General features: G+C 41.1%; 1 protein-coding gene across 7 annotated transcripts in view; it reads left to right on the top strand.

The window, feature by feature from the left end:
* LOC138760353 (probable methyltransferase TARBP1) overlaps positions 1-13919 on the top strand; it is a 276950-nt gene that overhangs the window by 96149 nt on the left and 166882 nt on the right. For all 7 annotated transcript variants that reach the window (XR_011355556.1, XM_069930829.1, XM_069930827.1 and 4 more), the window contains exons 16-17: positions 12908-13169; positions 13442-13624. Coding sequence is in view for 6 of the 7 variants with exons in the window: in XM_069930829.1 (XP_069786930.1) it covers positions 12908-13169; positions 13442-13624 (445 nt within the window). In the remaining variant the exon portion in view is untranslated. The remainder of the gene's footprint in view (positions 1-12907; positions 13170-13441; positions 13625-13919) is intronic.

The following is a 13919-nucleotide window of genomic DNA, read 5'->3' as shown; positions in this document are numbered from 1 at the left end:
AAAAAAAAATGTATTCTTTATGAATTTGGTAGCTTGATTCACAATTTCAGTGAATTACTAAGAGGCGATTACATTTTAAAAAAACAATGAGTTTGCGCTGAACATCTGAACTAAAAACACTAAAGTGGGCAGAATCTTTGGAAAGAAAAACAGAATGAATGTTTCAGACTTGTTGGTCACATGTTGGCCAGAGATATAGGGAGAAACAGATATAATGGTAAAGAAGATGGCAGGAGGTGTAGATAGAAGAAAGGGAGCATCTGTGATAGGGTGAGATCATGAGGTAATAAGGAGATGATTGCATTTCTGACACAAGCCTTCCACTCTTCCCCCCCCCCCCCCCCCCCCACCAGTTCTGAAGAAAGGTCACTGATTTGAAACATTGATCAGTTTCTCTTCTTACAGGTGATGCTTGATAGGCTGAGTTTTTCTTGTATTTTCTGATTCCAATTCCAGCATCTGTAATTTTATTTCTTTTCCATTTTTGATGGTTTCCTTCTCTCAGTTATGTGAAAGACAGGCCCAAACAGGCCAGACTTTACTGACAGGGAAATAAAAACTGAGCCAATGTCTGAGTCAGAAATCCCTTCCCTCTCGACCATCTCCCTGTTCCATTTGCTCCAAGCAATTTCTGCAGTCAGTCATTTACCTGTGATATTGGGTTTGTTTTTCTCTTTAACCCAGTGGTTCTCAACTTTTTTCTTTCCACTCACATACCAAAACCACTTTAAGTAATTCCTTGGCCACAAGTGCTCTGTGATTAGTAAGGGATTTCTTAAGGTGTTATGTGGGTGGAAAGGCAAGGTTGAGAATCACTGCTCTAGATCCGATTGTTACTGAAATATTTTGCGTGAGAAAATTCTTCATTGGCCCATTTCCTTTGGAGTTCTGAGACCGTGCACATAACGAGTCAATGAGGGACGATTAAAACAGTGGTTTTCAAACTTTTTCTTTCTACCCACACACCACCTTAAGCAATCCCTTACTAATCACAGAGCACCTACGGCATAGGGAATACTTCAAGTGGAAAGAAAACGTTTGAGAACCACTGTTTTAACTCGATGTTTAACTCAGTTTCCACAGATGCTGGTTAAGCTTCTGAATATTTACAGCATTTTTGTCTGCTGACTAGTTTACAATGAATCTGGAGATTATGTAGAGACTTGACTGGCTCAAGATACTACATTTCCTTCTCTAAAAGCCATTAATGAACCAAATTATCTTTGGAATAATCCACTGGTTTCAGGGTCATATTTAGAGACATAGCTCAAAATTCACCAAAAAGAGGGTGAACACTTTCAGTGGAATTTATTCCTCCTCCAAAGAATTACAGTAAAACCCCTGTTAACCAGAATTCAAGCAACCGGCAACCTCAAGCAACTGGCAAAAGAAATCACAGAAAATAAATAAGGGAACAATGCGGAAGTTTAAAATTGGCACGCCTTGTAGTTAGTTTGCCCATCACACAACCTGTGGTCTCAAGCAACAGGAAAATTCACTTATCCGGCACCTACCAATCTCCAAAGGTGCTGGATACCAGGGATTTTACTGTACATCCACCATTTTCAAAAACAGAGCCAAAGTATTTTTTTTCCTCATTTTATAGACCAATGAAATATAAAATTCATAAAAGCTTGAATTGGTTTCTAAACATCCACCCATACCTCACTGCCCATCAAAACCTGAAACTTTCCACATTGCTCATGATGCATGCGTGATTTCTACCTTTTGAAATGTTTCTGAAACATACGGCCTACATCAGGTTTAGCACCACCTCTATAAAAACCTACAAATCTACTGGCAGGACAAGTAAACTAGCGTCGACATTCTCTTCATGTTCTCTCCCTGTTTTTGAGGCCCTCAATCACACTCTGTTGGTCCAGCTACATCATTAACACTCCCACGCTCTATTATCTCATATCATCAAAACACACACCCCATTCCAAACTCTCACCTGGGATGGACAGAGGAAAAACTTGAAGAAGCTTCATTGGAAAAAATGCAGCCCCTCGATTGTTTTCAAGGGAATCCTGGGCCCATGACAGAGGAACTGCTTCTCCCAGCGAGCAGTGAATCTGGAATTCTCTGCCTAAGGAAGCAGTAGAGGATTCCTTGTTAAACCTATTTAAGACTCAGATAAATTTTTGCACAGTGGGGGAATTAAGGTTTTGGGGAAAAGGCAGGTAAGAGGAGTTCAGTCCATGGCCAGATCAACCATAATCTTGTTGAATGGTGGTGCAGGCTTGATGGACCAGATGGCCAACTCCTGCTCCTATTTCTTGTGTTCTCAAATTTGATAAGGGCCACTTGATATGCCACTGAGAATCCCATATCCTTTCTTCAAAGAGTGCACAAGCTTAGCATGAACAGTGAAAGGAGTACACTTTCTCATAAACTACTCACCTGCTGGTCCTGGCAGGCACTTGCTACCTCACCTGTGGGAGAGTGTGATTCCCACATTGGCCTCATCAGCCTCCTTGGAACCCACACTACCAGTTACCCTCTATTTCTTATGTTCTAAGGGGAGAGAAAATAGTGTAATTTCTGTTAAAACCATACCGAAATGCTGGAGAAAATTAGCTGGTCTTGCAGTGTCCTTAAGTATATTATCGATGTTTCAGGCCTGAGCCCTTCTTCAGAGTATAAGTAAAAAAGCAAGCAGGCAGGTATATTAATTAAAGACGAGATTAAGGGGGAAGAATTGGAGGGGGAAGGAATCCAGACCAACAGCCAAAAGATAGAGCATCTGAATGTGAGAGGTGCAGAGAAAAATGTAAGCAAGAGCTCTGTTGTGTCTGGAAAGGAAGGATAATTTTCTTTGGATTAGGGTTGTGATCATTGTACTGTCAAAATAATTTGTTTTGACACTTGTTTTACTGGCGTGATAAATCTTGTTAGCGATCAAGAACCTGGAGTGCAATGTTTGAACTTGACAGATGCGAAGTTGGCCAATGGGAAGGACTGTGGACCTGAGCACTCAGATCCGCTCGAGCAAAAAAATTGGGCAAACTAAACGGTGGCATGGGAACAAATCGCCTAGTTAATTTAACAAGGGCAAATCCAAATGTAAGCCGTATTCTCCTGCTTAATTGTTCTGTAAAGCAAATGTTTTTAGTCAAGCAGGCAGAATCTAATCTTTGTAAAACAGGATAGTAAAATCCTTGCTATTTGGAATTCAAGCAACCTGCAAAACAAATTGTGGAACATAAATGGGTAAAAAATACAGAAGTTTAAAATTGGTGCACTTCACCGTTAATTCTCCATTCAAGCAACCAGAAAAGTTGCTTATATGGCATCTACCAATCCTTGTAGGTGCCGGATACCAGGGGTTTTACTGATACCAGGGGTTTTACTGGTCTCTCTCGGTGTAATTAAATGCATTTTAGTTATTAAAAATTTCCTGATTGCCTGTGAACAAGCCAGAGATAACAGCACTTTACCTTCTCAGATGTAAATTTGTCTGCCCACTGAAGAATACTCAAGAACAGGTGTGCTGTGTTAAATAACAAAAATGCAATCTATTAATAAATAATATGCTTACAATTAATGTAAATGCAAAACAACTCCTCTTGCTCACAGTTTGAAAAGCATTACAAAGTATGGACCCATCTGCTTGCAAATTCACCATTTATAGTTTCTGCATCAGTCAGAAGGATGGAATTTTAACGACAGAAAGCTGTCAGGAAATATGACCATTTGAAGAACTAGCAACTTTCAAATAAATTTGGTGCAGTCTTTCAAGGGTCCAGAAGATATCAAACTTTGTCAAATTCAAAATGTTATCCAATTTCAATGTGTATTTGTCTTGCACCAAGATACAGTAAAAATCTTTGTTTTGTGATCTATCCAGAAATTCAACTTGTACACCAGTTAATGCAATGATAATGAAATAGAAGTGGGGGGAGTTGTGTGGCAGTCAGATTGTGTTGAGTACATTGTTATAAAGGGCGAGTGCAAGGGATAGAGAAAAGTACAGTTAAAAACAGTGTATCATCTTTTGCCAATGAGAGATCCATTGTTTGAAAACAGCAGGAAACTGGTAGAATCTGCAGGTTCATGTTTTTAAACACCTGACAGAATTAGAGAAAAGTGAGTGTGATTGTTGAAAATATATTTGGTGATTGACACTCTTACTGGGAGATGAGCAGAAAATCTGATGTCAACACTGCCAAAGAAGACCTTTAAGATAGTTTTCTCTAAATAAGAGATTATAATATATGCAATAATGATTATTGATGATTACTTGAACGTGACCTCATCATCTGAGGCCAAACTATGAAGACAGTAATGTCATGAGAAAATATTGAAGGATTCTGCAAAGCAAGCTCTTTGTTGGTTAAACAAGAAAGTCTGTAGATGCTGGGGTTGAGTGCAATACACAAAACGCTGGAGAAACTCTGCAGGTCACGCAGCAACAAGAATCGAAGGGTGACCAACGTCAGATTCCTGACAAAGGGCTCAGGTATGAAACATTAGTTGCCTTTTGCTTCCAATGGATGCTGTGTGATCTTGTTAGACTGCACCTCACTGACAACCAGATAACACTTAACCAACTTAGGAGCTGCAGAATGTCCACAGCATCTGGACTTTTCTGAAGTCCAACTTAATTCACGGTTGTGAAAAAAAGAATTAACTAAACAAGCACGATGATAAGTTGAAGAAGAATTGACCAGGAGAACCAGAAGCGAATTAATTGCAAATTAAAAGTTTTCCTTGCATTGGAAGCTCCTCTGTACCTCAAGAGGAAAGAAATGGTTCTGTTTCCATAGGGGCAGGGGCGAGGAGAGGGGGGGTGTTTGAGTATTAACTCCCCATCTCTTCTGCAAATGCTTTGAAGATTTTGTAAGTTTCAGAGAGATCACCCTTGTTCTTCTAAACTGATCATAGAATAGGCCAAGACTGCCTAATCTATCAAAGGTGAACCATTGGTGTATTCCCTATATATTTCCACACTTCCTTTTGACATAGACTAAGTTCATGCTGGCTCTTCAAGAAATCCCATACCTCCACTTATTTTCCTGCAACCTATATTCCCCTTGGCTTTCTGCAGATTTGCCATTCTACTAAGGGCAATTTACAATCTGTCAGCTGACACGTGGTTGAGATGTGGGAGGAAACTGGAGCACCTGGAGGAAACGGAGAATAGGTACCACTGGAAGGCAAGATTGGACATTGGTGGTTGGAGCTGTGAGGTAGCAGCTCAATAAGCAGGTATCTCTGTGATTGTTTCATGAATCCGTCCTTTCTCAAATAGGGAGATCAGTGCTAAATATTCCAGCTGAAATTTCACCAAGGCTTGATATAATTGGAGCAAGACGTCTCTATTGAAAGTTGGGCAGAAAAGTGGCAAATGGGTTTCAATCCAGATAAGTTGAGGTGATGCATTTTGGAAGGACAAACTAGAAGGCTGAGTACTGGGTTAATGGTCGGTTACTTAAGAGTGTGGATGAATAGAGGGACTTTGGGGTTCAAATCCATACATCCCTTAAGGTCGCCGCACAGGTTGATAGGATAGTTAAGAAGGCCTATGGGATGCTGAGCTTCATTAATGGGGGATTGAATACATGAATAGAGAGGTCATGTTGCAACTCTACAAATCTACGTTACGTCCACACTTAAGTCTTATGAGGCAACATTAGTCGGACTGGGATTTTTCTCTTTGGACGGTGGAAGGATGAGAGGAGACTTGATGGAGATCTGGAAGATTATGAGATGCATCAATAGGGTTTACTGCCAGCACCTGTTTCCCAGGGCAGGAATAGCAAACACCAGAGGACATACGTACAAGATGAAGCGAGGGAAGTTTAAGGGAGATATCAGGGGTATGTACAGTTCTGGGTGCCTGGAATGCCTTGGTGGTAGAGGCTGAAACATTTTGGGCATTTAAGAGACTCTTAGACAGGAACATGGATGAAAGAAAAATAGAAGGTTACTGGGTAAGGTAGGTTTAGTACTTTTGTTTAAGGAATATAGAGTATGGGTTGGCCCAACATCGAGGGCTGATAGGCCTGTAGTATACTGTAGTGTTCTATGTTCTATTTTCATTCTCAAGCTTTATAAAACCAACGTATCAGCTTTGAGTATCAAAGTTGGAATATCAAGTTAAATCTGCATCAGACTTTGGTTAGGATATATTTGAATATTGTAAGACCTTGAGTTTTAAAAAGTGATCTATACTGGTCACATAACATCTCACTTTTCTGGAAGGGCACAACAGCGACTGCAATCATGTCAACTTTCTGCAGGAGCTCTGTCGAAGGCATCCTGGCTGGCTGCATCACAATGTGGTATGGTTGCTTTAGGGTATTGGATTGTTGAGGTCAATCCACAGGACCATAAGAACAGCCATGAGGATCACTGTGGGCTCTCTCCCACCCATCGACATGATCTACTGGGTCGTTGTTTGAAGAGGGCTCACAAAATCATGGAGGACTTTCCTGCACACAGCATCTTTCAGCTACTCCTGTCAGGAAAGAGGTACAGGAGTATCCGAGCCAGAACCACCAGTCTGAAAAACAGCTTCTTCTCACAGGCTCTGAGTCTGCTGAATGACTGTAATAAATTCCCATTCAAACCTTCTGAGATTCTACTATTTATTAAGCAATATTTATTTGTTTTTATTGGTTGTCCTTCAATTCGAAGAATACTCAAAAATTATAATTAAAAAACCTGGGCGTGATGAAGTTTTCAGTGGAACAACTGTTGTACAGGGGCAATCCCACTCTCGGCAGAAAGGACCTTGATCCAGTGGCACAGACAACCGTTAAGGTGGGAGACCTCTCTTGATGCAGTGGATAACCAGGACGTCTCAGTGTCTTGTCATGCTCTTAGCACTCCATGATGCCTGCTTGGCCTGCCTTGTTTATCAGTCTTTTCTGCTCAATCTGCCAGGGCCAGACTACACGCTAGGATAGACAGATCCCCTACCTCACCAAGGGTCGAGGACTTGTCGGCTACCCTCACCTGATTTAGCCTGTCTGCCAAGACGGTTTACCGGGGAGTGGCCCCTACGCATGTCACAGCTACCTGGAGACAACAGGTGGGGGCCAAAGGTGGACGAGCTGCTTGAAAAGGCAAAGTAGCACCCCCCCACCAGAGGCGCTACCCTCCCTAGACACCTCATACACCCCATGTACTGTTTATGTATATACATATAGAAAATATGTGTACTACAGTTTCTCCTTCATTTTCTACAGGAGGGAAAATGATGCTGGAGAAATTGTAATGGGAGACAAGGAGATGGCAAAGAAACTGAAGAAAATTTTGGATCAGTCTTCACTATGGAAGTCATTAGTAGCATACCAGACTCTCATGGATATCTGGGAAGAGAATTGAGTGCAGTCAAGGTTATGAGAGAGAAGGTACTTAGGAAGCTAAATGGTCTAAGGGTAGAGAAGTTTCCTGAACTAGATGAAATGCACCCTCGGGCACTGAAGGAGGTAGATGTAGAGATTGTGGAGGCATTGGTAATGATCTTCCAGGAATCAATAGATTCTGGAATAGTTCCAAAGGATTGGAGGATCGTGAATGTCACTCCACTATTTAAGAAGGGAGGAAGGCAGCCGAAAGAAAGTTATAGACCTATTAGCCTGACGTCAGTGGTTGGTAAGGTATTGGAATCGATTGTCAAGGATGGGTTTACAGAATACCTAGAGGGGCATGACAAGATAGACCCAAGGCAGCATGGTCCTTAAAAGAAAACCATGCACGACAAGCCTACTCCAATTTCTTTTTAAGAGATCACAAGTAGGATAGATGGGGAGATGCAGTGGATGTTGTGTATTTGGACTTTCAGAAGGCCTTCAACAAGGTGCCACACATTTTTTTTTGAAGACTTTATTTAAAATTTTATAACATGAATACAATAAAGAATTACATTTAAAGAAAAATAGAAAAAAATTTTTAAAAGGTATGATTACAATATTACATCAGAAAACTACACAAAATAACCCCCCCCGTTAATTGTAACACAATATTAATAGACTAACTTAAAATTAGTCCAACCCTCCCGCCCCAAAATAAAGAGTGAAGAGTTAATAAAATTGACAATATATATGAAAAAAAATACCCACTTACAAAAAAAAAGATAAAACTTAACCTAAAAAAATTCTAACAACAACAACAAAAAAAAATTGTCAATACTAAAATATCACACTATTTTTCTAAAATATCACACTAAGGTGCCACACATGAGGCTGCTGAGCACCCATGAAATTACAGCGAAGATACTAGCATGGGTAGAGCATTGGCTGATGAGCAGGAAACAGAGAGTGGGAATAAAGGGATCCTCTTCTGGTTGACCAGTGGAGTTCCACAGGGGTCGGCGTTGAGTCTTTTTTTTAAACATTGCATATAGATGATTTGGATTATGAATAGATGGCATTGTGGCTAAATTTGCAGACGATGCCAAAATAGGTGGTAGGTAGGTGGTGCTGAGGATATGGAAAGGCTGCAGAGGGACATAGATAGTTAAAGAGAATGAGCAAAGAGGTGGGAGATAAAATACAATGTTGGAAAGTGTACGGGCATGCGCCTTGGTAGAAGAAATAGACGGGCAGACTATTATTTAGATGGGGCAAAAATTCAAAGTTCAGAGGTGCAAAGGGATTTAGTATCAGTGCAGGATACCCTAAAGGTGAATCATAGAACGTTACAGCACAGAAACAGGCTCCTTCGGCCCTTCTACTCTGTGTCGAAGCATTTCAATCTCCAGGTGAATTCAATGTTGCCATTAATTTCTGGGCAAATATTATATAAGAACAGGGATGTAATGTTGAGACTTTATAGAGCATTGTGAGACCTCACTTTGAGAACTGCATACAATTTTGAGTATCTTATTTGAGAAAAGACTTGGGGAGAGTTCAGAGAAGATTTACTGGAATGATACCAGGGTTAGCATTTGAGGAATATTTGTCGGTTCTTGGACTGTACTCAATGGAGGGCAGAAGGATGAGGGAGGATCTCATAGAGACATTATGAATGCTGGAATGGCTGCAGAGTAGAAGGTAGGGAAGCCTAAGAAGAGAGGACACAATTTCAGGATAAAAGGGCGTCCATTTCAAACAAAATATTCTTTAGCCAGAGTTGTGAGTCTATGGAATTTGTTGCCACAGGCAGCTACAGAAGTGAGGTCATTGACTGTATTTAAGGCAGAGATTGACAGGTATTTGATTAGTCAGGGCATTAAGGATTGTGGGGAGAAGACTAGGGAGTGGGGCTGAATGGGAGGATGAATCAGCTTGTGATAGAATGGACTGTTTGGCCTCCTATATCTTGTGATCTTGTACAGTTTGTATGTGTGTTTGCATGCTTTTACATTGTGGTCCAGAGAACGTTGTTTTGTCAGGTGGTACTTGTACAATTGGATAATAAACTTGAACTTGAACCTTTTAGTCACTACATTACAGGAATGGTGTGGAGGTTTTGGGTGTGGAAGAGTTTCACCAGGATGTTGCCTGGTGTGTCAGCTATCAGGAAAGGTTGGACAAACTTAGATTGTTTTTTCTAGTGCTTTAGAGGCTATGGGGTGACCTGAGAGAAGATTGTAAAGTTATGAGTGCATAGTTAACGTAGATAGTGTGACAGATTATGTTATATTTTAGATTGTAAAATATGTTTTAAAGGAGATAAATTGTGGCAGGTTTTTTTTAGTGTAGGTCACACACAGATTCAAACACTTCAAAACAGATCTCATTTAAAATGCCAGAGCTCTGCTCAAGCCAGACAGTCCAGGCTCCGAATGCCTTTGCAAAAACTTTGAAGGATGCCTATAAGGACTTCACAAATAGATGTTAGTTGGACATGCTGTGGAGTAATGGATTATTGTTTTGGAAAGCAACAGATGAACTGATTCGAAGATTAGGTACGTTGCCGCAGTGTGTCTGGATGCACTTTGCTGTTCTAGGAAGATCGTGTGGTTTTTCAAGGAGAGAGAGTCAAACAGGCTTTTCTCTGAGAGAGGGAGGGAGAAAATTCAGTTCTGTAGTTTTACAGTTCAGCAGCAACAGCTGACAAGCATATAGAAAAACCCCATTTTGAAGATGGCTTGTGAGTTCTTAGTTCAGCCTGTTCAAATCCCTTGTGGTCCATACAAGAGGAGATGGCTGGCTGTATAATGTTTCGCCTGAGATAAGGAAAACAGAAAAGGAACTCTGTGGTGACCTATAAGAAAACCCTGATGGGGCAAGTTTCTTCGGCAAGATACTGAAGTGGCTGATCAGAAGGAATCAGTTGTAGGTGTCCAACGAGCAACAAATCTCTCTCTCTGAAAACCAACAAGAACCTTCCTGAGCAGTAACCATTTAACTTTCAAGCACCAAAGCCTGGTAAAGATTCATAAATATTGAATCCTGTGCACAGTCTAAGAATTGGCTGATACAGATGAACTTGGAGGAATGAGAAGTGAGATTGGACTGTGAATCAAAGAACTTTTCTGAACTTACACACACATTACATTCACGTGCGCTTAGAATTAGAAGGGGGTTAAGTTAATAGTAATAAGTTAGAGTTTGATACTGTTTTCATGTTTAAAGATCATTCAAAGCAACTTTTGTTTTAGTAACCATTTGTCTTGCTGAATTTCTATTGCTGCTGGGTTTTGGGATCCTCTGGGCTATAACAATAGTCTTTTCCCCCCCAGTGTAAATGTCAAATGCTGGAGGGTGAAGGCTTAAGGAGATGTACAAGGCAAATTTTATCTCCCATAGAGAATGGTAGGCCTGGAATGCGTTATCAGAGAGGTGGTGGAAACGGATATGATAATGACATTTAAGAAGGATTTAGACAGGCACAGGAAAGTGGCACGGGATGGAACATGTGAAGGCAGATGGCATCATGGTCATGGACTGAAAGGTCTGTTTGTTGTATGTTCTTTGATTGACTAATTGGTTGCTGAACTTGTCCACCAACTTTCAGTGAAATGTGTGCAAGGACACTCTCTGATCACAAACGTCTTTGATGTTTTTTCCACCTTTTAAAAATTTACTGCCTTCTTACAAAAGTATATTAATTTTTTTCAACCTGATAATTGCTTGTCGCAGCATGACGGTCACAATATTTATTGCGAGTTTCCAGTCTATCTGGTCTTATGATCTCATTCTTTGTTCCATTCACATTTTAGATCTTCATTTCACATTGAACTAAATCATTTTGGAACATCCTATAAAATTAATAATGAAATATTATGTTCACTGTTCCCTAAAGGCCCCGCAACTACCAGATCATCAATTAAATTGTTCTCATTATACAATACTCGATCTAAAATAGCCTATTCCCTCATTAGTTCCTCACTGTGCTGATGTGGAAAACTATCTCTTGTGCACTAACTACATTCATACTCCACGTAGTTATTGCTAATTTGATTTGCCCATCTATATGTAGATTTAATCTCTTCATAATTATTGATTTGGTTGTGTTACATGAACTTGTATTTTCCTGATGTATAACAGTGGACAGAGATTTTGCTTCCTGAACACTTTTGGGTGTATTTTATGGATTTTCGGCTGCTGATCACGAAAATCACCTTAAAATTTTCCGATCATGTAACATTGTTTTGTAATTTCCTGTCACATTTTAAGTTTACTAGTATAATGCCCACAAAGCAAGCTGTTTTTTTATCAGTCCATGCATGCCTGGGCGTCCACTCAATGCAGGTGATGTGCAAATATTGTCTTAGGTCTGGGCATGCTTAGTCAGGATAGATGTAGACAAGCTATAAAAGCAGCTCACATATACAGATACTGTGGATTACATTGATTATAGATAGAATGCATGTTGATGTGCATGTTCTTCAGGCAATAGAATAGTGAGTGTACTCAACAATAGTAATGTGGTGGGACATGGTATAGCGGGCATGTTCCCCACTGAACTGGGCAGGCTGACCCACCTGCGGAACCGGTACCTTTAATAAAGGCTGAGAGCCCTAGTCTCCTCCCCGTACCTATCCTTGGACTTGAGCCAGCAGCATGCTGAGGCATGCTTGGGATTTTTAGATCAATAAAGAGTTTTGCTTTACTTCATGTCTGTGAGAGGTCATTGAACGCGCTGCAAAAGAATGCGGAAACCTTTGCCATGGGCCACGCAGCCCCCAGATATGCAGAACGGGTGGCGCCATCTTGGGATTCAGGGCCCCTGCCCCTGATGGCCGCCGCAACTGCCGAGCTCACGAGGTGCAACTACTGCAGGCAGAGCCAGCGTCCCCGAAAGTACTGCCCTGCACGTAGCATGACCTGCTCAAACTGCCCCCCGTAAGCAGCGCTGAGTCTGCCTGCGGCCCGCGTCGCCACCGTGGCTCAAGCAGCTCCAGTCGTCACTTCCAGTTGTGGAAAAATGAACTTCTGGGCCCACGTCATGAGGGATGTCACTGCTGGCTTCACTTCCGGGGGATCCATGGGGGTGGCCATATTTGTGATCTCCCAGGCGGTCATCTTGGCGGCCGCCGACTCAACGACGTGGCAGCGGTGGGTCAGACAGTGAAATGATGTTAGCCTTGACCAGAGTCAACCACATCAGCTGGGACGGTCCATGATGGACATAGAGGTAAATGGTCGCACTACGGGTTGCCTGTTCGACATGGGGAGCACTGAGAGTTTCATACATCCATGCACCGCCGAATGCTACTCCCTAACCGTGTCCCCTGTGAAGTGCCGGGTAGCACTAGCCCCTGAGTCCCTCGTGACAGAAATCCACAGGAAGTGCTGCATGAACCTAATTGTTGGGGAGATGAAATACTAAAATTTCAGACTGGTGATGCCCCATCTCTGCGTCCCTGTCATTTTGGGACTCGATTTCCAGTGCCATTTAAAAAGGGTATTCACTGCCATTCTGTAATTTATGGTAATGTAAAATGTCGAGTTAATGCTGCACTGTTCCTGGCTTGAAAAAGAAAATTTTTACTCATTTCTTTTAGACTTCTAGAGGATGGATCTTCAGCCCAGGGCTGGGGAAAGATATCTACGCAATATGTCCATGATCAGTGGATCTGCATTTATTTTATCTTGAACAAATCAGTTCCATTGTCTGAGAGTGCTACCAACGAGAGTTGTGAAGTTTCTTCGCTTATTGCAGAAAATACAATACCCACACTCCACGCCTGCATTGAAGCCCTGAACATTGTTCCAGCTGAACAAGTACTTCCCATTCTGCAGTGCATGAAGATTCTTGTGTCTCAGGTGAGCAAAATTAGATGTGACAAATGATTGGCTTATTAGATGGAAAACATCTCTGAATTTTTCCTGCAAATCTAACCTTGGCCTAAACTCTCATCTTGTGATGACTATTTTTTAATCTTTCTGGAAAGTTTGTTTCAACAAAATGGTCTCAAAGACCATGATACTGGTAATATTCTTTTGAGAAGGGCCTGTTTTCTGTGCTGTAATGTTCTACAATTCTATTATCTCAGGATGTTTTATTGTCCATTAGAACTTGTTCTTCAATTGTTTAGCTTTATAGGACTGAAGCGTCTCTATGTGTGAAAGCTCTTGACCTAGCATGGAAAGTTGTTATGGATCTGAATAGCAACCAGATACATTTTTGGCCTACTTTGAGTGCTTTTGTGCACATTGCCTTTCACCACCAGCTGCTTGGCATAGCAGAGGAATGTCCTGTTCAAATGAAACTGAAGGAGGTAAGATTAATTTTAGCATTTCTCTTACCTGTGAATCATTATTTACAAGAAGCTATTTGGCTGATCTTGCTTGTGCCATCTTATTGAAAGAGCGATTTATTTCATCCAGCTTTCCTGATTTTTTTTTTCATGCAGCCTTGCAAAGTTTTGGGCATATATGCATTTTCCTTTTGAACTTTCCTTCCACCACCCTTTCACTGAGGATATTCCAGATCTTTATGCACTGTGTAGAATAATTTCTCCTAAATTTTTCTCCCCTTTGATTTATTTTCCAATTAACTTAAGGACAGTGACA

The sequence above is a fragment of the Narcine bancroftii genome, chromosome 4 (genome assembly GCF_036971445.1).
Source record: "Narcine bancroftii isolate sNarBan1 chromosome 4, sNarBan1.hap1, whole genome shotgun sequence".
NCBI classification, from domain to species: domain Eukaryota; kingdom Metazoa; phylum Chordata; class Chondrichthyes; order Torpediniformes; family Narcinidae; genus Narcine; species Narcine bancroftii.
This window is presented reverse-complemented; position numbering and strand designations above follow the sequence as displayed.